The 24,022-nt window shown below is 41.8% G+C and overlaps 2 protein-coding genes and 1 long non-coding RNA gene across 4 annotated transcripts; 2 read left to right on the top strand and 1 right to left on the bottom strand.

Annotated features, from left to right (window-relative positions):
- Positions 1 to 210: 210 nt before the first annotated feature.
- Positions 211 to 12,010, bottom strand: gckr (glucokinase (hexokinase 4) regulator). Of its 2 annotated transcripts, XM_016673851.1 has the most exons (20): positions 11,298 to 11,360; positions 7,415 to 7,490; positions 6,782 to 6,931; positions 6,649 to 6,717; positions 6,492 to 6,560; positions 6,341 to 6,414; positions 5,535 to 5,601; positions 5,412 to 5,465; positions 5,242 to 5,336; positions 5,056 to 5,161; positions 4,837 to 4,943; positions 3,919 to 4,017; positions 3,742 to 3,839; positions 3,592 to 3,668; positions 3,019 to 3,115; positions 2,839 to 2,942; positions 2,662 to 2,739; positions 2,404 to 2,544; positions 2,167 to 2,301; positions 211 to 2,094 (listed from the first exon to the last, which is right to left on the bottom strand). In XM_016673851.1, the coding sequence occupies exons 1-20, from the start codon at positions 11,348 to 11,350 to the stop codon at positions 1,975 to 1,977; spliced, it is 1,869 nt and encodes a 622-aa protein (XP_016529337.1). In that variant the 5' UTR covers positions 11,351 to 11,360; the 3' UTR covers positions 211 to 1,974. The 2 variants fall into 2 exon arrangements, with proteins under 2 accessions (XP_016529337.1, XP_007557127.1); XM_007557065.2 differs by lacking the exon at positions 7,415 to 7,490 and having other exon boundaries at positions 11,298 to 12,010.
- Positions 3,957 to 4,719, top strand: LOC107836782 (uncharacterized). Its single transcript, XR_001662738.1, has 2 exons — positions 3,957 to 4,049; positions 4,293 to 4,719. It is a non-coding gene; the product is annotated as an uncharacterized LOC107836782 (long non-coding RNA).
- On the top strand, positions 12,000 to 21,936 carry xkr6a (XK, Kell blood group complex subunit-related family, member 6a). Its single transcript, XM_007557063.2, has 4 exons — positions 12,000 to 12,615; positions 15,174 to 15,370; positions 15,833 to 16,250; positions 17,178 to 21,936. Exons 1-4 carry the CDS (start codon positions 12,023 to 12,025, stop codon positions 17,680 to 17,682), a joined length of 1,713 nt encoding a protein of 570 aa, XP_007557125.1. The 5' UTR covers positions 12,000 to 12,022; the 3' UTR covers positions 17,683 to 21,936.
- Positions 21,937 to 24,022: the final 2,086 nt, after the last annotated feature.

Below are 24,022 nucleotides of genomic sequence, written 5' to 3'. Positions count from 1 at the left end.
ATCACAAGTATTGAGAAACATGTTGAAATATTTATTGATATTTGACTTAGGTTTTGTTGACCAGAGGTTGAATATAAATCAAATCATAGCCAATCATATTTGAAGTACCTCAGATGTTTTGTCTTTTTTCTTTTAGTGAAGCTCGACAACTAATTTAGCAATCAATTAATCGTTAACTGGAGAACCACTTCCTGTTGGTTCATTTCTTTTTTTTTTTTGCTTCATGAAGTACATGCTGTATTCTCAGGGGTTTGAACAGCCAGCTTGCTTTTAGACAGATCATCTCCAAGCTACTACTTAACTACCTAAATCTGTACCCTGCTGGCAAGTCAGCTGTTTAAATCTGCAAAAAAACTCTGTGATGTAAGTTGATTACCTAAAAGAAATTTGTATTTTGGGAACGATCTTTTCTGCTTTCTCGACAATTTGCTGCTTTGTTTGACGAAAGCCTCTTATTTCTGGTCTGATTAGGTGAGAGGGGGTGTGTGCCTACGCTGCTACTGGTTCTAGTGGGTGTCCATTAATCTGGGTAATCACTAATAAAACTAAACATGGTGTACTTAGAGCTCACCGATAAACAGTATGACTGTAATCGTAACGACCTCAATAAAAATGAATAAAGAAATGGTCATTTTCACATTCGTATCTTCAGATTTCATTGATGCTAAGCAGCATCTTGTATTTCTGTTGAACTGGGATATTCACACTGCAATGAACAGATTTGTTCTGTTTTTGCATTTTACGTTGAAGATCAAACAAATTTGAATGTCAGAGACGACCAGGATAAACACACAAGGCAGTTTTCAAGAGATTATTGAATTTATTAGGAAAAAATAGCCCCAGTAAAATCATTCGTTAAATGTGATAATCATATTTTATTAAATTTATTTAAATTTGCCACAGCCTACTGGGGCTGACTGCCAACATACCTGTACAATAATTGCATCACAAATGTCAACATTATCATCATCAGCTCTTGTATTTTAGTGCTTGTGCTAATATTTTAGAGAATACTCTTACTTCTTTTTAGAAAGTGGAAAAATATTCTACTAAAATTCAGTCTTTTAATTGTCATAGATTGCATGTATGACATTAATGCTTGATCGCATTTGGTCACGTTATTGTTTCTATACCCTATTAGCATTAGCATTTAGCATTTTTGTACATTTAAGCTAATCAGATTTGATGGAAAAAAGGGAAAATTTGGAAAATCCCAGTATTTTTGGTATGCTAAGGTGTGGATTTTAAGGATTTCACATACTAAGCATAAAATCACAAGTTCAGCAGTTGTGATTTCCTCATAATCCTGAGTGACAAATATGTTTCACTGCTAACATATCATGAGACAGAGCTTTCTGATCAACACCTGAGTTGACTCTGTGCTTCCAAAGCTGCTCAAACATTTCAAGATACACACGTGCGCGCACACGCATACACACACACACACACACACACGTCACACTAATCCAGTACCTGTGATTGTGTCTGTGTCCAGTCACAGAGGGTCACAGGATTGGGATTGACTTACATCACGCAACAGAGCCTCGACATGCAGTTATGAAAGATCAGCAGTGAAACGTCACCAAAGTGTTAACTTTGAGATTTGAGATGTCATGTTTTAAAAAAGTACTTTGTGCAAGATGTTTTTTTTTTTTTAACATTTGGTGGGGAAATATACATTTTTCACTCATAAGGACATTATTTTGCTGATCTTTGACTCATCCTTCAGATTTCTACCAGACACCTGAAAGATGTTAGGTTCAGAACTTCAACCTCCTTGACAAAATCCTTTAACCCCAAAGCATAATGCTTCCTCCACCATGTTTGGCTGTATGTATAGTGTTCAAATATCAGTTTGTGATTTATTTAGTGCTTAAATGCAGAAATGTGTTGTTAGTGACTCAGTTTTAGTGATTTTTGTGCCTTTGAGTTTCATTTAGCAGCAGAGTTCATGGTCATATGATCACTGTGACCTTATGATGACTTCAAACACGTCTCCATTGCCTCTCTGACGATTGGCTGCTGCTCCAAACGAGACTCCACCTCCTTCATAGAGCAGCCAGTCAGCAGGCAGACTAAAGCCAATGGGACGACCTGAACAACAGACACGGACAGACATTGATTCATTTCTACATCTGACTGCTTCCACGCTTCACGTTGCCATACCTTCTTGGCCTTCGCGGCGGTGTGTGTGTGTGTTTCCAGGCTGCAGGTCGCTATGTCTTCACTGAGCTTGTCCACTTGATAAATGGCCTTCAGCAGGGCTTCCTCGCACTCTGACTCCGAATGACCGGACAGCTTCTAAAAATCAAACAGTTTTAGTCGATTTTATTTTATTGTCAGAACAGATTCAGACAATAAATTAAGATAAAATATGAAAGAATCAGCCATGGCGATCCTGACCTGCAGTAAACGTGCGGCTCTGCGGTAGAGCTTGCTGTTGGTGACTTGCAGGTCGATCATGTAGTTCTTAAACACTTTTCCCTTGAAGATGTGAGCGCCGGTGCTCACCGCGTTCAAAAGCAGCTTAGTGGAAAACTCCCGCTGCCGAGAAGAGAAAACAACTCATCCGGTTTCTCAATCACAAATTAATCTGTGGGCGTTTCCTGATTTTACTAGCAAACGTTCCCTGTAAAGGAGGCTGAAGATAAGGAGACGAACCAAGTGTTGCAAACGTTTGGATGCTTCTTGAGGCCATGTGAAGATAACGGTGGATGAACACAGTTTATTTATGTCATCCTACGATAAAAATAGGAATATAGGTGATAGACTTTATATAGATTCCCATAAAAACAAAACATTTTTGCACGTTACCGTAGATTTCAAAGAAACAGTTACTTGTTTTGCAGCGGCGTCGCCATCAGTCTGGTGATAAGCAGCATGAATGTTCGATGTCTTTTCTCTCACTCTGCGCGCCAGCTTTGCCACCTCGTCGACATCATCTGTGAGGACAGGCTGTCAGGACACACGCTGACTCGGTTCGGAGACGACCCGGACGCGAGGGCGCGCTCGTCTCACCAGAGTGGGAGTAGAGAAGCAGAACGGTGTCGGCGTCCGTGAGACGGGGCAGGACGCCATCCAGAAAGTCATCATGAGAGATGCTGAACTCAGGACCCTGAGGAAAGAGACGCTCAGGATGATTTGACTTTTTTTTTTTTTACACCGTCCCCGTAATGAAACACAATTCACTTTTAGTAGAACAGTGACCTTAAACGCACAACCAGAGCCAAAATAGACTTGTTTTTCTCTAAGAATCTCAATGCTCTGGTGCGGACCAGTCAAAGTTCAACTAAATATTCAATAGAGAATTATTGAAAACACCCAATAATTTCAGATTAAGCTCTAAATGCTTGCAACTCTTATTACATCCCAACAAATGATATCAAAGTTTGAAGTTATAGTGTGAGAAAATGTAGCTTAAATGCCGTTCAGTCAGTTGTTTCCGCTTCAAAGTTACGTCAAATCTCTCTATTATGAAGGCGGTGCATTGTTAAAACCAAAACTGTTTGATGTGTTAATTGCTAATTAATTCGTTTTATTGGCCTCTGTTTTGCTCAAGCTGAAGACAATGGCCCAGCAGCCTCCACATACCATCAAAGTCAAATCGCCCTCATTGTTGCCGAGTTCTTTGTAGCCTCCGCTGACAAAACCCCGAATGTCTTCATGGTCTAACAGACGCACAAATGGACACGTTTACAAAATGTCAAATATTTTTTAACATATTTTTCCGAGTAGTCTCACCTGCTCCAAATGTGGGCTTACATTCACTGGCGTCTATAAGGCCCAGTAAACCCAGGGAGCCCCAGCCCAGGTAACACACCTGCCTCCCACACTGCAAACTGAAACACACAAAGTGAGCAAGAGCAGACATTTTTGTTGTGACTATTACGACGAGTTTGATTGATTTAATGTTCATGCCTGCGTCCAGCGGCCTCCATCAGAGCAGCTATCTCCTCTGAATGCGAGTATGTAAAGTCTAGAGCTTTTTCATAAGATCTCATATGCTGCAGAATCCCACTGTGTGGAAAAAACAGAGCGACAAAATACCAGTAAGCATTTTACATTCACTATACCTACACATCTTGGACTTTTATTTCATTTTAATTTCACAAACTAACCTCTAGAGGTCAGCAGCACCTCACCAAACACAAAGTGCTTCTTTGAAACCACAGCCTAGAAAAACTAAATCACTTCCTGCTATTTTATTTGCTTCTGTTGCATAAAGTGTGTTGGCAGAGACTTAAAAGAGAGCTGAGCTTTACTAATGTGTAAAACTTGTCCTCGTTTCTCAGGTGGACGGCTTAATGGAGACGACCGTAAGCTGTTGCCTTCAAACACAAAGAAGCACTTAGAGAGTGGCGGGCTGCTCCTCTGGGTGCAGAGAAGAGAGACGACTCAAGGCGCCATGAAGTCACATCAGGGCGACTGGCTGGTGACAGGAAAACTACAGCCATTAAATGGTTGTTTATTTGACTCCTTCAGTGCTTTAAAAGAGAAACATGAAGGATTGTTTTTATTGCTGTGGCTGAAGCAATGAAAACTCATTTTCGTTTTGGGCCAAATCAAGATCCTGAATGCTCTTAAAGGGCCGGTTGTGCCAGAATTTACTGATGAAACCTGTTTACAAAACTGATAAAATATCAATGAGTTCTTAAAATTAAACGTTACTGAATATCTTTTCAGTCCCTCCAGGATTTCGTAATTCTTTTTGTGATTTTTTTGCAGAAAAAATCAAAGTGTTTGTGGTACTAATTTGAAACTAAAATAGCAGCTCCCACTCGAGCAGCTGCACATAAAATCCTTTGGACCGCTCCTCCGCGTCCCCATTGTGCGTACTTGAATGTGACGGGCGTTCTTGAGAAGCTGGCAGAGAAGACGACCTCCAGGAGGATCTTGGTGGCGCTGCCTCCCTTCATCCTGGAGGAGCCGCTGATGGCTTCCGGCTGAGTGGACACAAGCGTTCACACACAGAAATCTGAGTCACTGCTGGGACAGTTTAGAGCCTTGACACAAATGCATCCTGAGCAGCTAGTGGAAGAATGGGATGAAGCGTACCCCGAGTGCCGGGTTGATGAGGAAAGCCTTTTGCGTTTTGGCGAGCTCTTCCATCCTGGTCACCACACTGTGAAACGTTAGCGTGCAGCCAGGTATGGGCTCTTTCCTACACAGAGAAACATTCATTTCACGTTAAATGTAAATCAGTGGATGTATGTATACATTCAGATTGATAGGGATCCTCACCTGGCCTGATGTGCAGGATTAAATCCAACCAGTACAGGTGTGTAAACATCAGGATGCCGGAGGCAGAAATCCAGCTGACCGGCCACAAACGGAGCCTGCAGGGAAATAATCAACAATTACAAACAATTTATTCCGATTCATGAACCTGCTGACATGCAAATCCGACTCACAGATAATCCACAGGAGACGCCGACGAACAAGACTCTTTTCTTTCCTTCAGAAACCTGCAGAGAACCAGAGGAAGTGATGCGTTCGCACGCCTGGCACACACTTAAACATGTGATGGTGCTGACCTTTTTCAGACACAGCGCGCCCAATGTGGGGTCATCCTCTGGAGCCTCTTGAGAGGAAAACAGAGCTCTAAGGAAAATGGAGAGTAGAGTGTGAAAAAATTAGTAATAATAATTCCATTATTATTATTACAAATTTTTCTGGGCTTTATTTTACAGTAATCCGAGAGTAATTGAACCGAGGACGTGAGTCGAACTCAGGACTTTTACTTGCAAAATAAACAAGAAAATATTTAACAAAATAAGCAAAGCCGCCAGATTTATGTAGCTAGCAAAGAGTGAATCATTGCAGATTTGAAACAAAGACGGGTTTTGCAAGTTTGCCAGATTTAGGAGAGAAAAAAAGACGGCAAACCATATCCTAAAATTTTCAGGTTCATCAACTTTTTCTAGATTTTTTAGTGTCTTTTTAGCAAAAACAAACAAATAAAAACTGGATTTTGCTCATTCTTGCTTTATTTTGCCATGTTTATGAACTGGGCATGCCCAAGTCTGCATTTTAGTGAAAGCCACTGGTTGTTTTTGGTCCTTATTACTAAGAAATTCAATTTAATTCAATTCAATGAAAAGTAAAAACCTGTTTGAATACTGTCTTCCATTTTTAGATAATAACTGTTTATCTTTTTTGTGAAAGGCCATTTAAAAACAACAATATTTTATATGTGGATGTGCAAATCAAACTTAAACGATTCTTGAACTGTGATCATGGGCCGCCCAAAATCGTTCCAAGGGCCGCAAATGGCCCTCGGGCCACACTTTGGACACCCCTCTGTGTAAGACCTCTGAAAATGAGGAAAACTGAATCTCACCTGTCTCCTCCTGCAATGACGTACGAACAGACGGGGGCGTAGTTCAGCCGCTGCAGCTCTCTGTTAAACCCTGACTAACGACACAAACACGACTTTAAAAATATCAAATATAGCTCAAATATAGAGTTTTTCAAATGATGAAATCTTTTACCGCCATGAAGAATGCAAGTCGGCCAGAAGTCCCACAACCACTCAGAACCACGAGGCTGTCCTGAGGATCCTGTTAAACATAAAAAACACACTAAAAGTCCTGAATCTTAGCCTCGTTAGCCAGTTAGCGAGCTTACATCCCCCAAACCGGATGATACCTTAAGAATGAGCCGCACCCTCTCGGCCACCTCCATTAAGGTTTTCACCATTTCCTCGCTCAAAAGTCTCTGGAGAGAAAATTCAGTTTCATTACTTTCATTATTTTTCCACCAACCAGTTGAGCTCCGTTACCTGATATTGTGTTTGGGACTTTTCCTGAAACATCTGGGCGTCGCAGGCCTGTAGCATCTTCATGATGCTGGAGGCTGGAGCTCTGTCTATGTGGCGCGTTAGCGGGTTGGACTTCTCCGACACAGGAAGGGTCGGCTCATAGTCTGCAGACTGAAACACAAATTACGCTTTAAGGCTTGTTCAGACTAATAAGGTCATAAAAGGTTACAACTAAGTCTCATGGAGAATTTCTTTATATTATTTTTGCTCATTTTCAGCTTTTCAGCTGAGCTCCGTAGCTACTTAAATGTAATCAGACTCCTCCAAACCATCTGAAGAGAACTGCTTTCTTCTGAAGTTTCTTAGTTTCACTTTCAATTTTGCCTTTCTTTCACTTTGAAAGGCTGCAGCTCACAGTACTTTCCCAATCTTGTATATTTGCTTTTTTTTAAACGCTAAAATTCGCTTTTAACAACAGGCAAAAGCCAACATTGGATAAATTTGTCTTTGCAACGTAGCTATAAAATCCTAAAGCTAACAAACAAACTTCCTCTTTTACCCCACCAAACACTCGCTATTTCCTTTTCCTCTACATTTCTGTCAAGGTTAACACGGTGTTAGAGTGTAGAAAGTAACTCGATATTTTAGACTTACTTCCCAATCGTGAATTGTAGAAAACGTATCAATTCTGTCTGGTTTTGCCACAAAAGCCATGTCTGTCCTTTTTCTGCTAAAATCACACAAAAAAAACTGTCGGTTTCATTTTGTTTAGAGGCAGGGCTTAAAGTGAAAGTCACTTCTGTCTGAGGTAACAAGGTTCACTAAGGGACCTTTGAGACACAGGAGGAAAAAGTAACACACACACATTAACAGAAAGACTTAAGAGAGTCTTTTTGTAACATGGAAAAGATTACGGTTAGAGTTTAAGGTAGTGAAAATTAAATTAAAGCACTGAAATTTTGGGGGGAAAAAAATCACTCTGTGTATTTAGAGTGAAGAATAAAGTCAGGCCTTTGGTTGAGTCACTTAAAAACTTTTTTATTATCGCTTCCAGTCAGAAAAAAACTACTGTAATCTTAAGTATGCTAGGTTTTGGGATTAACTGTAAGGTTTCTTTTCATGAAATCCACTTCATGTGATTCGAGTTTTTCACAACTACAAAGTATAAACTACAAAAAAATAAATAAATAAAACTCGCCAGAACTAAAAAGTCAAAACCAGGTTTGAATGAGGATTATTACACATTGAGGAGGATGGGGAAGATAAGAATAAAATCTCTAAAGTTCATACATTTTGCAACAAAAGCTGAATTTGATTTTAATATTTCCACATATTGTTTCCAGGGACGTCTGTGTATGTAAAAAAATAAAAAAAATTCTTGACTGCAGGAGCAGCGCAGATCCAACCAAATCCCAGGCAGAGAGAAAATATTTACACCACAGCAGATTGTGGAGTCTGATACATTTCATCACTCCCCCGAACTCCTACCACCGTCTCTCAGAGCTGCCGGCTAATCGCTGACAACGACACGACAACGACGTTTGAGTTTTTTTCCATTTCTCCTTCCAACCAGAAAGAAAAGACCAACAATTTTTTATTTATTTATTTTTTTTTTTTGCTTCACGCTCCACAATGTGTGCCATCTTTTTCAATAAACACGACTCCTCAGGAGGCCTACGGCTCCAGGGTGATGCTTTAGCATTATTACTCATTACTAGCCGACGCTGATTATTAATGATATCTGACATCTGAAGAACACTTTGGTGTTAACCTTTCTGAGTCAAGCCGACAGCAGAGCTGTGCATGTGGGTTGTGTGATAAACCAGTCAGGACTTTTTCAGCGTTATTGTCTGTTCTTTGCAACAAGTTTAAATACTTAAAGACGGTTTCAAAGTATGTTTTAAATCTGTAAAAAGGAAATTGTTTGAAAAGGATTCATGAGTTTTGAAGTTTAAAACAACTTTAAGAACATGATATAAAACTAAATACACTGAAATGTGTCCAGTTTAACCAGATCCAAGTAAATTGTTCCCAGAAATTTTATTTCATGGCTCTTGACCCAGGATGGCATTAAGCTGAGGTTGGCTGGCATCAGCACTCACGGATAAACATTGAATGTTATTTATCATTGCTTATTAAGTTTTCTAATCTTTCAAATTACTTTACTTTGACTGGACCATTCTAACACATGAACATGCTTTCATCTGAACTATTTCATTGCAGAGTTGACCCTCTAACATTTTTAGGTTCGCAGTACACATTCTGAACCTTCATAATGGATTTTAATTATCTGTCGTAATTGAATCACAGTGATCACTTAAACCAGACCTCGCTCTCTTTCTTCTTCTTCTGCATCCCTACGTTCCGCCTGCCCCGCTTCATTCGTCAGAAACTGAACACAGCGTTCCCCCTAAATGATGCAGCAGCAGCAGCAAAGAACAATGTCTGAACTGATGCATTATAGAGACACAGCCGCTCCAGCAGAGGGGTCTTTCTCTTTGCGCCTCTGCCAGCGAACACAATTCACTTTCTTACAATGTAGTTTGTTCTTTCTGCTTCTCAACAGGATTAATTTAAAATCCATGTAATGCTTTTTTTTTTTTTTTAGAAGCCATCCATCAATAAGTAAGGCTCTCTCATCTTGCTGCCTCTTGGATAATCTTTGAGACCTTAACAATTCATGCACACTGGAAAAATCTCTTCTGAATTATCTTAACAAAACCTCCCAAAAAATGTAATAAATCATCCCAACAATACATCCATTCTGTTCACTGAGGAAAAAAGATCAGTTTTTAGGTATTAAGTGATATTCTAAATGTTCAGAAACTCGCAACAGCTCTTCTCATCATGTGTGAATACTTGAACTTTAATGTGCAAGTAATATTTTAAGATTTAGCATTCAATCATTTAAATCAGCCACACTTTCAAAAATGCTGACAAACATATGCATCTGGATAAATGTGGGTGAAACAGCCAAGTCACCTTAAAGTATACATGATCTGTTCACCATCTTGGATTAAAATATGGCCGCCAAATATCTGTTGGTACGTGAGCATTTGGGGTGACAAGATATACTTTAAATATCTGGACAATTAGAGTTATTATCAGCTGAAGTGTTTTACATAATAAATATTTTTTTAAAATGTTTTCTGAGGGTATTTGCAATGGTTTTTGTGAAAAACTGGGTTACAATATCACAATAAAACCATATAAGCTACCTTTAGAAACAGCCTCTTTGGCAGTTTTAATTCTTCCTAATTATCCCCTTCGCTGACTTGTTTATTATTTTAGCACAACTACAAGAAACTTCACATCTTTCCAGCGACTTTACAGCTAAAATAAACAAAGAACAGTCTGGATCTGCATCTCATCTGTACCTGGTGTTATTCAGTGGTTTGATTGCATTATATTTTTATTGTTAACTGGATCTGAGTATTTTTTTTCCACTGCTTTCAGAGTCATTTTTTCCAGGCTGGAAGCTGCCAGCGTTCTCCCCTGCCGTCAGCCCTACTGCGCTTGCATTAGCTTCAACAGAGTGAGCCTTAGCTACATCCATAACAAGCCAGTTCACTCCTATTATCCGTCCTGCTTTTCCAGCAAAGCTGTGCATCATTAGTGCATCTGTAGCTGCTCAGCTGTCACATGTGCAGTTTCTGGCTTTTTCACTTGTCAGTAAACTTCAGTAGACATTACTCTGCTTATGTGACAAGTCCTAAAGATGGAAAACGGTTCTTAATCGGAGGCTCTATCTTGCAATGTGAGGTTAACTGATTTCACTGCTGCAGAACTAAATAATCACAGCGCTGGATCTCAAGCCCTCTGGCGTTTTTACTAATTCATTTGCAGAAATATTGTGTAGTGGAGGGTGGGATTGCAGCTGCAACAAGCCTGCCTTTTCTTTACACACGTTTTTTTTTTTTATAGGTTATGCAGAAAAATGGTTTGAAAATCAGGCAGGAAAATTTATAAACTTGCATAAAATCAAATGAAACATCCCAGTTATGCTTTCGTCTAAATGTCAGGGGCAGAAAATCCCAAGCTACACGAGCAAACAGCTGTACTCCTTCTCCCATGTCCTTCAGCCTTCCAGCTGTGGTTGTCATGACAACAAGGGCTAATCTCCAGCGGACGGCGAAAAAGTGCAAGGGATTGCATGAAAACGAGCTCCTGATTTTAAAGAAACATGAGTAAATCTCTCCAAGAGGCATTTTGGTTTTCCTTTATTATTATTACTTAATTCCCCTCACCTGCCCTTTATTTTCCCTTAAGGAAAACCTTGATTTATGCTCTTTATCTTCCTTTTTTTTACCCTGAATCTGTCCATGCAAAACCTACAATTCTGCTTTCTTTTCATCCCGTAACCATGTCCTCATTCTCAATCCTGCCACCCTTCTTCTCAGTACACTCAGTTCCCCTCTAAATCCAAAAGGCTCTGATTCCTGGCTGCTCAGCAGGAAACATCAAAGTATGTCATGGATGATTAGGGTGTGGATTACCGAGGAGTACAGCGATTATAACCTGGAGTATGGGAACAAACCTGGAGCGGAATGTTCTCCATGCGTCTTGCTGTTGATTACATTCTGTTCCCATTCAGTGCAAAAAGTCGCCATGTACAGATGTGCGCATGGGGTTAAAGTTGTTCCATCCTGCAGGGGGCGGAGTGAGAGTGTGTGAGTGAGGGAAAGTGAACAGTAGGGGGGAAACCGGAGCTGCAGAGGGGCTGGAGCTGCGGAAAGCAGAGGAGCGGACAGTGGAGGCAGCCGATACCGGGAACCTGCAGGCTGAACGGAGGCGGCGTGAGAAGCAGGACTCGGTTCCGGGTTACTGGACGAAACAAAAGTCGGGTGTCCGGTGGGCTGTCACGCACACACGTCGCCTTCATTCACGCGCGCGCGTCTTAAGAACAGCGGGAGATGCATTACGTCATAACCTCCCATCGCCCTGGATGACCGCGCGCGCAGGAGGAGATGATGCGGGGCTGCTGGAGTAAAAGAGAACCAGATTCCGCCGCTGCCGCACGCGAACGCCCGGGGGCGGTGTCCCGCGCGGGGAAGCAAGAAGAAGGGGAGCCGCCCTCGCGCGGCCGCCGGCTCTGATGGCTCCTCGCGCCCCGGGCGAGAAAGAGACACAGCAGTCGCCGCGGCGCGAGAGGGAAGAGGACAGGAGGTACCTGGGAAGTGACGTGGTGTCCGCGCCCCGCGAGCAGTCACCACGGTGCGGTTGTCGTGCGTTTCACAGGAGGGCAGGAGCGGGAAGGGGAACATGGCCGCGAAGTCGGACGGCGGCAAAGCCGGTGTCGGCTGCGGCGGCGGCGGCAGCGGCTTCGCCCAGCTGTACGACGTTGACGCCGAGGAGCCGCTGGACTCCGCCGCGATCCACATCTGCCAGTGCTGCCGCTCCTCCGCCTGCTACTGGGGCTGCCGCTCAGCCTGCCTGGGCTCCCTGCTCGGAGGGGGCCAGCCGGTCGGAGGGGTCGGCATCCGGGAGACCCACTGCCCTCCCCGGGAGCAGCTGTGGCTGGACTGCCTCTGGATCATCCTCGCCCTGCTCGTCTTCTTCTGGGACGTTGGCACGGACCTGTGCCTGGCGGCGGACTACTACCACAGGCAGAACTACCTCTGGTTCGGCCTGACGCTCTTCTTCGTGCTGGTGCCGTCCGTGCTGGTCCAGATTCTGAGTTTCCGCTGGTTCGTGCAGGACTACACCGGCGGGGGGCTCGGAGAGGTGGAGGGGCTTACGAAGAGGGGGACGGTGGTTCAGGGCTGCTTGTATCCCGGAAAGGACCGCCTGCAGCTGGCCACCATCTGGCTGTGGCAGGCCACCATACACATCCTCCAGCTGGGACAGGTGTGGAGGTGAGAACACATCTGAGCCTCTCCTCACCTCTCATTGCTACAAGAAAGGAAATTGACAGACAGCGACATTTGGAGTCACAAAATCTGATTGGAGTCATGATAAAGTTAAATTAAATGGTTTAGTTTACTACAAATGAAGCTTTAAAACTGGTGCTCTCCATGGTGCTGAATCCATTTCCAGTATAACAATGTTTTGTTTCTGTTAACTTGGGGAAAAAAACATCTAGATACTAAAACAACCACTTGAAAATGGCCCTATAGTGGTTCAATCTAAGCATATTTATGTGTTAGAAAGGCCCAGTCAAAGTTCAGATCTAAATCCAATTGATAATTTTTAGGAAACAGATGTTCACATGTGCTTTCCATCCGGTCTGACTCAGCTTTTGCTACATAATTCATCTGATTGCCATGAAAATACATCAAGGTCTGTAGTCGTATATTGTCAAAACATGGGAACAATTTCAGGCAGTGTCCAGTAGCTATGCGCACCAAAGAGGTCAGAACTCCGTGTTTCCGTGCGTACGCGTGCGTTCATGTGTGTCAGCGTGTGTGACGAGTGGAAAAACGGTGTCACGGCTCTTCCCCACGAGTGTCAGCGTGCATGGAGAGTACAAAGAGAAAAAGCATCTGCGCTTCTGGCAACTCTTCTCTCTCGCATGCTCACTATTTGTCTCCCTCCCCTCCCCATCTGACACACGCACACACAGTAGGACATGCTTAGGTGTTAATTGAGGTGCTAACAACACTGTCAGGGGAACAACGTGGAAGACACACAGACATGTCTCTCTCTCTGTTGCAAAGTAGTATCAGCACATAAATCCCTCTAACGGTGCCCAGTAGCAGGAAAAAGGTCGAGTTTCTGTGTGTGTTTACGTCCAGCTTCTTCTCTGCTTTGAGTTGTAGGGTTAAACTGTCATACAAACCACAGAATGGAAGGAAGGAAGGATGAAATGAAGGAAGGAAGGAAGGAAGGAAGTGGAATGGCCTGATTGAGACAGATTGCTTTAGAGATGGAGAGGGGAGTGAAAATGGGGGGGAGGGTAAAGAAACAGAGATCAAGAGGAGGAAGGGAGAAGGGAGAGTGGTGGGGGTAGGGTGGAGGATGTACTCAGATAATTTAGAAGCACATCCTCTCATGTCAGAGCTAATCGAATTCGCCTGCCAGTCAGTATTCACCTGAGAATTACAGAGAAGACTTCCTGTTTTCCCTCATATCCTTGTTATTTAGTCAAGGACATAAAGCACTTGGACACAGTCGCAGTTGGAAGTTCACGCTTTCTCCCATAAAACACTAATAATTAATGTATGGAAACTTCTGAGCAGAATTGTATCCATGGGTCACATTAGAGCAAAAACAATCATTGTTGCTCTAAATTTCTTCAGAGCTATTGTAAGTTTGTGTGTGTTGTTGGGAGTGTGGATGCTGCATTATTTATGTAATATAAAGCTTCTACTGTGCATTTCCAGCCGCAGAGGGGTAATAGCCGTACTTACAATAACATGCATAATACTGAAATGCGCTACAGTACTATGCCTGGGCGATATGGCTTAAAAATAAAACCTGACCCTTTTTTTTATACTAGATCCAATTTTCGATTTTGATCGATTTTTTCTCAACTTCTTTTCTGAAAAAGAAACTACAAATGACAGGAAATAATTTCCAAAAGTGGCCTTTATTTCAAACATCCCTTCTATGACACAGCACTAGGAATGCAAGCATAAAATTAGCAAAATAAAAACACAGTTTTACAAGAAGAACATTTTAAAATTAATAGAAAAACGTTTATTGAGAATTAAACTTCAATAGAGTTATCAAGATCTGCACCACGTGATTCTTTCATTAAGATGTACATATATTTTTGCTCAGTCATTTCGGAGTCCTGCTGCTGCTGTGTTAAAAGATTCTCATAAAATTACTGCTTCATTCTTCTAAAATTGAGACTTTATTCTCATATTACTTTACCTGATTTCTTGTAATTATATGACTTTATTTCTGGAATAAAAAAAAATCTTAGAATATTTATGGAGTTGACCTGAAAGTCCAAATAAATAGAAGTTGCTTGTCAAACAAGATGGCGGCCTGGGCGCGCTGACTTCACTCTGAACTATGGAAACTCAAGAAGGGAATTGGGGGTGGGGGGGTGTTGAATCCCGATTTCCAAAAGTCACATCTTCAAAAACCAAAAATTCGATTAATTGATCAAATCGATAAATCGCCCAGCCCTATTTTGGTTGCACTTGTGACTAATACCGACCAGAAATCAAGTCAGCATGTATCGACCAGCATATTTTAATTCATACAGAAGCCATTTTTTTCTCCTGTCACTCCACTATTTGTAGTAGCTCATTCAATCTTGAGTCATCTGCTGATTAGATTCCCGATTAGTCAATTGTTTTGTCTAGAAAGATGTCAGAAAATAGTGAAGCTGCTCACCAGAAAATAGTGAAGCTGCTCACCCTGATCGTCCACAGATGGTACAATCCTGGTTCTGACTCATGCGACCGGCCCCTGCCCTCTCCTCCCAGTAGACCTGACTGGTTTCCGATGTCGTCCGCAGGTACATCCGAACCCTCTACCTGGGGGTGATGTCGCGGCGGCAGAAGGAGCACCAGCGGCGATGGTACTGGGCCATGATGTTCGAGTACGCCGATGTCAACATGCTGCGCTTGCTGGAGACGTTCCTGGAGTCTGCGCCGCAGCTGGTGCTGCAGCTCTGCATCATGATCCAGGAGAACCGAGCCGAGACTCTGCAGTGTAGGTGGAGCAAACAATCCGTGGCGTTAACTGCGTGTTTTGTTCACAACAAAGCGCTTGTTAGCCAACAGCTGCACAGGCAGTAATTAGCCATTTGCACACAATGCGCGCAGTAATGTGTGGCTGCAGATGGTGCGGGAGTGTTTGTTCAGGTATTCTGGTGAAGAAAGTGCCATCTTCCCTCCTCTTCCTTAATCATCCAGGATGTGTATCATCCAGGCGGCCACCCACTGGGATTATTCATCCCTATCACTCTTTGGGGGTGGGGGGAACGCTTTTCACTTTAATGCAAATACGTGACTGTCACACAGGGGGGCGGATGAACACGTCGTCTGGAACAATCAAAATAACTTAATCTCGTCGTGTCACATCTCTTAAATAATATGTCCAACGGTATTAACGCCTCCTGAAACTCCGAGGATGTGCTTGTCTCTGTTCCATAACCCTCCTCTCTCTCCTCAGGCGTCTCCTCCCTCGCCTCCCTCCTCTCCCTCGCCTGGGTTCTGGCCTCCTACCACAAGCTGCTGCGCGACTCCCGGGACGACCAGCGCAGCATGAGCTACCGCGGCGCGCTACTCCACCTCTGCTGGCGCCTCTTCACCATCTCCTCCCGCGTCCTCTCGCTCGCCCTCTTCGCCTCCCTCTTCCACATCTACTTCGGCATCTTCGTGGTGTTGCACTGGTGCGCCATGGCCTTCTGGGTGGTGCACGGCGGCACCGACTTCTGCATGTCGAAGTGGGAAGAGGTGCTCTTCAACATGGTGGTTGGCATTGTCTACATCTTCTGTTGGTTCAACGTGAAAGAGGGACGGACGCGGTACCGGATGATTGCGTACTACACCGTGGTGTTGGCCGAGAATACCATCCTGACGGGCCTGTGGTGAGCTAAGGATGAAATCTCCACTGCTTATGAAATCATGAAGAGTTTTGGTTACAATTTGTACTCAATATTATATCCTGTTCGACTTTCTATAACTTCGATTGAAGTTTACAGTTAACTGTTCAAAAATGCTTGGATGAATCCAATTTAGGCTTTCAGCTCTAAGAGCTTTGTGGCAAGAGAGCCCCCTTTAATTGGCTGATTTTCAAAAGCAATCAGGAATACTTAATTATTATTTACTAAGATGTCAAATATTAAACTCATAGGATCAGATTGCAACTATGATAACAACTTTCAGATAATAAAAATTATTCTGTGCACTTTTTTTAAGTAAACTTGCCAATTCCTTAAAATTTTTAATTTTAGCCTATTTAAACTCTTCGGTGGCAGCTCCCATTGAAGCGGTGGTATCTAGAGTCAGGTGTCACAAAAGTTGTGGCGGATGTATGTATATACATATGTTTTTGGGTTCTTTTTATTGATGTTTTTTGTGTGAACTTATTCATATTCAATATTCATATTCAATATTCAATCTGCCACAAAAGCCAGAAGCTGACACTACTAAGCTGTGGCAGCTTCCGGCAACCATGGTTGCATATTGACAATGAGAATGCTGTTAAATTTGATTTGACAGATTTAGCGACAGATTTAGCGCAGCAGCAGCTGCCACCGGAAGTACTACTACAGCTGCCACTTACACAATTTGAGCATCTATCTCTCACTAAATCTGTCAAATCAAATTTAACAGCATTAGCATTCTTAAAATAGAAATCTTAAAATATTAGACATTTGGTGTTTGTTAAGATTCGAGCCCTGATGGTTTGAAGGCCATAAGCAGCGGCTCAGCTTGCTCATGCCTTGGGCCGGCTTTGAGTGTAAGCTTAGTATTTACATGCCGTTTGAACCCGCGTCTCTTCTCTCCTGCAGGTACGCCTATCGAGATCCGGCGCTGACCGACTCGTACGCCGTCCCGGCCCTCTGCAGCGTCTACCTGACGTTCGCCGGGGGCGTCCTCGTCATGTTCCTGTACTACGGCTTCCTGCACCCGGCCACCGCCCACCTCCAGCCAAGCCCAGCCTCCTCCTGCTGCGCCCAGCTGCTCTGGGGTCTGCCGCTTCCCCCGTCGGCCCCACCCACTGCCCCGCCCACCCCGGCACACATGGCCAAGTCGCAGACGGAGGAGGACGTGGCCGAGTCGTGCCTTCCCGTCTTCCAGGTGAGGTCCGCCCCCCCGACCTCCAAGCCCGAAGGCCCGCTGATAAAAATCGACATGCCCAGGAAGCGCTACCCGGCCTGGGACGCTCACTACGTAGACAGGCGCCTGCGGAGGACTATAAACATCCTGCAGTACATAACGCCGGCCGCCGTGGGCATCCGCTACCGCGACGGGCCGCTACTGTACGAACTGCTGCAGTACGAGTCTTCACTCTGACACACACACACATACAGAGGTACACTTGAGCACATACAGCACTAGAAAATCTACATGTGGATGTTCAAACTTAGAGAAGACAAAGGAAAAAAAGTCATGAGCAAAAGGTCTCACTTGATATAAGCACATGCACACTGAAGCAATCTCACTTTTAAGCACACACACACACACCCGCACACACTTCTTGTAAGTCCCGTGGCCGTGACTCAGCAAGCTGCTTCAGTCCATCTTCTTCTTTCTCACTTCTTTCTCTCTTCACTTGGTCTCGTTTTTATGAACCTCCCTTCCGTTCTCTGCCATGTAGATGGACAAAAAAAAATTTAAAAGAGAAACAAGCACATTTCTACAGCAGCGCAATTATCACACATTGAGTGACACAAAAGAGCGAAAAAATTGTCACTTAAAAAAAATAAATGGGATCGTCAATATGTGGTTAGTCTAGTCAAAGGGTTGTGTAAATATTTTCTTTGTACAGAGCAGATATTTTTAATGTAATGATACTTTGTGGCTGGACAAAGAGCTTAAGGACAGTTTGGGAGCGATGAAGGTTACTAGGGAAGGGCAAAAGAGGCAGACAACAGTATTAACGTCACAAACTTGGAAACAAATGTCTCATCTTACGTTTTAGCTATTCAGCGTCTATCAGATCATCAATAACCAGAACAATAAAAATATAATATAAGCTTAGTTTGGTTCAGAATTACCAGTCATGGTTTGCCTGAATACATTCAAACAAAGGCAACATAACAATACAATTTAGAGAAAAACATACTAAATAACCAGTTTTGTTTTGTTGTTTTAGTTTTTTGTTCTGTATAAATGGGATTACATGTCCACTCTTAAACCCATAGCTATTCACAGCCTTTGTAGCTGTAGAACTATCTAGTCAGAGATTTCTGCAAAAATGAGAAACTACGATCAAAATATTCATTAATAATTCAACAGATTGATATAAAACAACAAAAGTAATACAATTTTAATTCCAAAAGGATTAACTAAGACCTGCTTTATTCCTCTCAGAAGCGTTAAAAATTAGTTCTTTTGCCTTCATCACTGTCTTCATTAGCTTTGTTGTGCTAATTTAAGATATATTTTCAGAATACACCAGATAAACCTAAATATTTTGGACTAAACAATACTGCTTGTATATTATGTAAAGAAAGTAATTATAAACACATCAGATCCACTATATTTAATGCTAGTCACAGAAGTCCCTGCCGTTTGCTTAGTCAAGAAAGAAGCATAAAAACAGAGAAACAGATATGAGGCAGCATAATATGCTGTGCATGTGTTACCTAACTGTTTTCCACTTTTCCTTACAAAGGTTGTGGGAGGCTTTAATACTTTACTCAGCCTGTCAAAAACTGCTAACACTTAGTAAATCGGTTCATGTCAGTGTTGGACCACAGCAAAAATCCCAGATCTGGAATTTACAACAGAGGGCAAATGCACGACTAATTATTTCTGATCGCAGCGTTTTGTGTCTTATTCACGCCGGCCGTTCCTACGCTAACAGAAGCTGATATGAAACAGTTGTGGACCTGAGTCGTCACGACCCCCCCTGGATGACTTGTCTCCTCGTGCATCATGTCCAGCATCGACTCCTCCAAAAGCCACCCACGGCTGAGCTGTGATGTGTGGCTCATTATTTATTTATTTTTGGTTTGTTTATCCCTGGTATACAAGCTGTTACATTGGCAGGCGACAGCAAATGGTGCCGATGCATCAATCACGGCCCTGTCTGCAGGAATGGTGGCGAAATGACACGCCGTCGGGCGGGGGGGGGAGGGTGGTCACTCTCGCACCATGGGGTTCAGGGTAAAAAAAAAACATTTTTTCACCTTGCACTTGCATATAAGCAGGAGAGCAGGTGAAACACAAATATGTGCTTATTTTTTACATTTGCATTCCCAATATAAATTAAAAGAAATATAACATTTTGAGTTAAAAAGTTGGTATTTAGCCATATTTTTTTAGCTTTATTCTAAATTGTCCTATAACTGTTCATATGTAAAAATTGTTCCCCTGTATGTAGATCTGAAAAAAACCAAATTATTAGCTGTTACTTCATTAAATCATTTATGCTGATGCAGATTTTAGAAATAGAAACAGTGATAAGTGCTTAGTCACTGAGGCTATCTGTTAGCAAACCGGTTTCTGAATGTGGAACAACATAACATTACAGTTAGATTTCATTACTAGACTCAAGTTAAGACTTCAACACAACAAAAGTGGCAATTGGGACTTCTATTCAGCTAATGCTTCACATACAATACACCGACATGTCAGATATTTTGACAAAAGCTAAAAAACAGTTTGAGCAAAAAGTAGTTGGACACACTATCTTAGCATAAACCCCTGAAATAATTAAATATCCACATAGCCCGGCTAAATATTAGGAAATGTGTCAGGATATTTGATGAAGAGAGAACTAGGACTGAAATTAATGAAAAATTAGCTTAGCAAAACACAGTTAGCCTGTCTCAGAGTAAGCCAATTAGTCATAGCCTGACTGAATGACATCAAATACATCCACGTTGTTTTGTGAGGAGAATATTTGAACTCATGCTGAAGAATAATTGGAAATTGTCACCAAAAATTGGGTTCAAAAATTAGCATTAGCCTGTATCTGACGAAGCTAAATAATCAGCCATGTTTTCAAATATGTCCACATATGTTGTGAGGCAAATATTTGATCTCAAGCTAAAGTAGAAAAATTATTTAAACTGCTCCTGTATGTGAACATTAGAACACAATGCAGGAATGACAATCTTCTGGTTTATTTGTATTTATTTTTCTTGGGTATGATGGAAAGGTTGCCTTCACTGACTGTACAAAATATTCATATACAGTCTATAGTGATTTACACCAAATATTTCTGACCAATATCACAAATGAGACAGGAGGATGAACCTTATTTAACTGTCTCCATCCCAAGATTTAGATTAATTCCAGTTACTATGAAATTAGCATTTTTAGAAATATGCAGATATTCATGGCAAAGCGGAAAAAAAACACGCCAAACTATTGATTTAAGCTTGGATAATGCAACTTTTATTACTTTTACCCTGGTGCTAGCCCGATTAACAAAACAGACAAATCATTTGCTACAATCCGGCAAAGAGATTCAGTCTTTCCAGATGTGCAACAGAAGCAGTTTTGTTGCTGTTCATATGGTGCAAATGCTCTCAAGCTACAGAGTCAATTGGCTGCTAATCCCTTTTCATATGGTGCAAACATGAAACACACGTGTACTTACGGTGCAATAAGGGCAGATTGTCTCCTGGAATTAAATGGTGCAACTTGAGTACTGCCTTCAGTTCTCGGCCAAGGCTGTGCCAAAGGCTCCTTCTAAGTGGACAACTGCTCTTCCTGTCTTGCAGAAGCTATGCAAGTCTCCAAAGCAAGGAGATGTGCTTAGTGTACACACACACACACGCACACACACACACAATCACAATTGCATGAACACAGGGTTTTCCTCTGCAGCAGGGAGATATGAACACAGCCACATCGTGAAAAGTAGGGTAACAACATGGGATGTACCTCAGTGCTCAAACACACACACACACACACACACACACACACACACACAAACACACACACAGACCTACAATGTTGAATATTCCTTCACCCCTTTATAATTTGGGAACAATATTCTTATGGTGCTATTGAGTAAACCAGAAAGATTTTTGTATAGTTGTGGTGGCAGTCAAGAATTTAGCCAAAAATGTTTAGAGAACCTTAATGTTTTACATTCTGACTGAAATGTGTAAATCTAAGGAGTGTATGTGAAACTGCAGCACCTTGCGTATGTGATTAAAAAAAAAAAAAAGCTACAATGCCTTATCCGCTCCATTGATGATATCTGGCTCATGGCGGGGTGGTGCTCCTTTCTGTTACACTCTGATGTGGATGTGGAAAACAGCACACTGTGTCCGCACTGCAAACCGACTACGTGCCATTTTCAGAACACGGTCAGCCATTTTCCTGTCAGTTTCACAAACCGTGCTTGTGAATTTCTTGCATGAATGTTGTAGATTTGAGGACCCGACTGCAGACGCAACGCGTTAACCAAGAGACTGCGAAATCATTTTGAGCTTCTGAGCATTCGACCCATTGGCTTATCCTCCATCATGCCCCTCCAGCCAATCAGATTTCAGGTCTAACTGCAGCCAAATCAGGTGTAAAACAACCAAATAGTACAGTTTCTTTTATACATGGAAGCCTTCATCGGAACTCGACTGCATTTCAGTAAAAAAAAAATCATCTATACTGAAACTGCAGTCAAGTTTTGATGCTACAAGTGAAACATTTTCTTCTTCATCTACAAAAACCACAGCCTTAGCTAGAACCCACTTTGTAAGATATTTGAATCCAGCCAGTGCTTTGTCACTTCTTGTATGGCTATTCATTGACCGCTATGCAAAGTTACAAAAAGCAGGATGGCTCTGGGCTCAGAGAACCTTTAAGAAAATACCACATCACTGTTGTTTCAGTGTTATTTTACCTTTAATTTGTTTTACCTCAGATGGATGACAGCATTTAATATGTTACAGTGTTTTTCCTTAATCAGTAAAAACCATGAATAACTCTACTGCTTTAACAGTGAAGAGGTGTCAGGTTCTCCTCCAAGTTTCACTCACTGCTTCTACATTTTGGTTTTCTCAAATAAATAAAGCCATGATGTAAAAAGTCATGAGCTGAAGCCTCTCTGATACGTCTTTTTGACTGAGTGAGATAAGTAAATCTTATAGCTAAATATAATAAGGGAGCACAAGGTTTCCCCCAGAAAACTTGATACTTCTGTTTTATTGAAAGATTGGAAGATTAACACCTTAACACCAACTATAATGTCTTAAAAAATGCAAACATTTTAAAAGGACTTAAATAAATAAGCAATGCCTACCCTGGTGGGGGCACAAGTAAAGCCTGGTGGCCCGCCAGGCTTATAATACACTGGGGGAATCCTGGAGCATTTGCCATAATGATGCATCCCCAAGTTTTGAATCTGTTTCCATGGCAATTTTATGAATTTATTGTTTTTGTTGTTGTTGTTTTGTTGTTTTTTTTTGTCAAGATTGATTTGTTGGGAGGGTGAAAAACTGCAATGTAACTTTTAAACGATGAGAGATGAATGCTGCCTCCTGACTGAGGAATGTCTGTCATGTTATGAAAATTTAACCATAAAGCATTTCTTCTTTTGGTTAAACACAGAAAATGTTCTGCTATCAGGGTCTATGATTTTTGCTTTGTCTTAATTTCCGCAGCCAAAGTTTTTATGTTTGATCCGTAGCTGTGAAGGTGTCATTATTCGTTATGGATTTAGAGGCTAAGCTGACCTGAGTCCAGCAGACACTGAAACCTTTTACTGTTTTTTAAACAAACTCAGAATCAATCATAGCGTGAAAAAGATTTCAGATGTTTGACTCAGGTTTGGTACTACCAACACAGAGCAGGGTCAAACTAAATGTTCACTTGGATGTATCTATAAGACCATAAGCTTTTAATTTCGTCAGGGTCATGCTTTTTTAATGTTATAGAAATTTGATGTGCAAAAGTAGCATTTATTTTCTCGTGGTTGGCATTTGGATTGTAAATAACTACTTCTAGCTCTCCTCAGTTGTATCAATGTTCCATTAGTTTGCGTAAATGGTTCTTTCAAGTGTAACTGATGGTAAATGTTCTTAAAGAATATACAGAATGTAAGGTCAAAGTAGGAAAAAAAATACAGTTCAACAAGTGGTTTCTTAGGAACCTGTGCCATCTGTGTCGTCTCTAGTATAAGCACACACTGATATTAGAACTGTAGGTGAATAAAAGTTATGGCCAGACAGCCATAGCCATGGTATGAAAGCACCTTTTCCAAGTCAGGGCAAAAATTTGTTTGGAATATTAGCATAAAATCATTAGCATGTGTAAAAACGGGTTAACTAAATAACCAAATCGTGTCTGAACATTGTGAAATATGTCCACATATTTGTGGGGAGAGTATCTGAACTCAAGCTAATGAACAATTAAACCCTGAGGGAACATTTGGCGCAAACATTAGCTTAGCATACAACTGTTAGCTTCTCTCTGTCCAGGGTGTTTCAATATGACTTGGCTGAATGTTATGAAATATGTCCACATCTATTTGATATCAAATATGTGCACATATTTGGAAAGAGGAATAGTTAGACTCAAGCTAATAAACAATTTGATACTTAAACAAAAATCACTTTGAAACTTTAGCTTAGCACAAAACTGCTAGCCTGATTCCAAATAGCAACGTAGCCTGTTAGCAAATTTGATTAGAACATTTGGACTAAAGCTAATAAACAATTATACATTTGAGCAA

The sequence above is a fragment of the Poecilia formosa genome, unplaced genomic scaffold (assembly GCF_000485575.1).
Source record: "Poecilia formosa unplaced genomic scaffold, Poecilia_formosa-5.1.2 Scaffold83, whole genome shotgun sequence".
NCBI classification, from domain to species: Eukaryota; Metazoa; Chordata; class Actinopteri; order Cyprinodontiformes; family Poeciliidae; genus Poecilia; species Poecilia formosa.
Note: the sequence above shows the minus strand (reverse complement) of the source record. Positions and strands in the feature narration are given on the sequence as shown.

Excerpts from the sequence above, each read along its gene's own strand:
- gckr (XM_016673851.1), bottom strand. The coding sequence starts at position 11,350 with ATGGGAACAGAATGTAATCAACAGCAAGACGCATGGAGAACATTCCGC. Across the intron at positions 5,466-5,534 it reads GCGCGCTGTGTCTGAAAAAG|GTTTCTGAAGGAAAGAAAAG; the intron begins GTCAGCACCATC and ends GGTTCTCTGCAG. Across the intron at positions 4,018-4,836 it reads AGAACGCCCGTCACATTCAA|TGGGATTCTGCAGCATATGA; the intron begins GTACGCACAATG and ends TTTTCCACACAG.
- xkr6a (XM_007557063.2), top strand. The coding sequence starts at position 12,023 with ATGGCCGCGAAGTCGGACGGCGGCAAAGCCGGTGTCGGCTGCGGCGGC. Across the intron at positions 12,616-15,173 it reads CAGCTGGGACAGGTGTGGAG|GTACATCCGAACCCTCTACC; the intron begins GTGAGAACACAT and ends TGTCGTCCGCAG. Across the intron at positions 16,251-17,177 it reads ACCATCCTGACGGGCCTGTG|GTACGCCTATCGAGATCCGG; the intron begins GTGAGCTAAGGA and ends TCTCTCCTGCAG.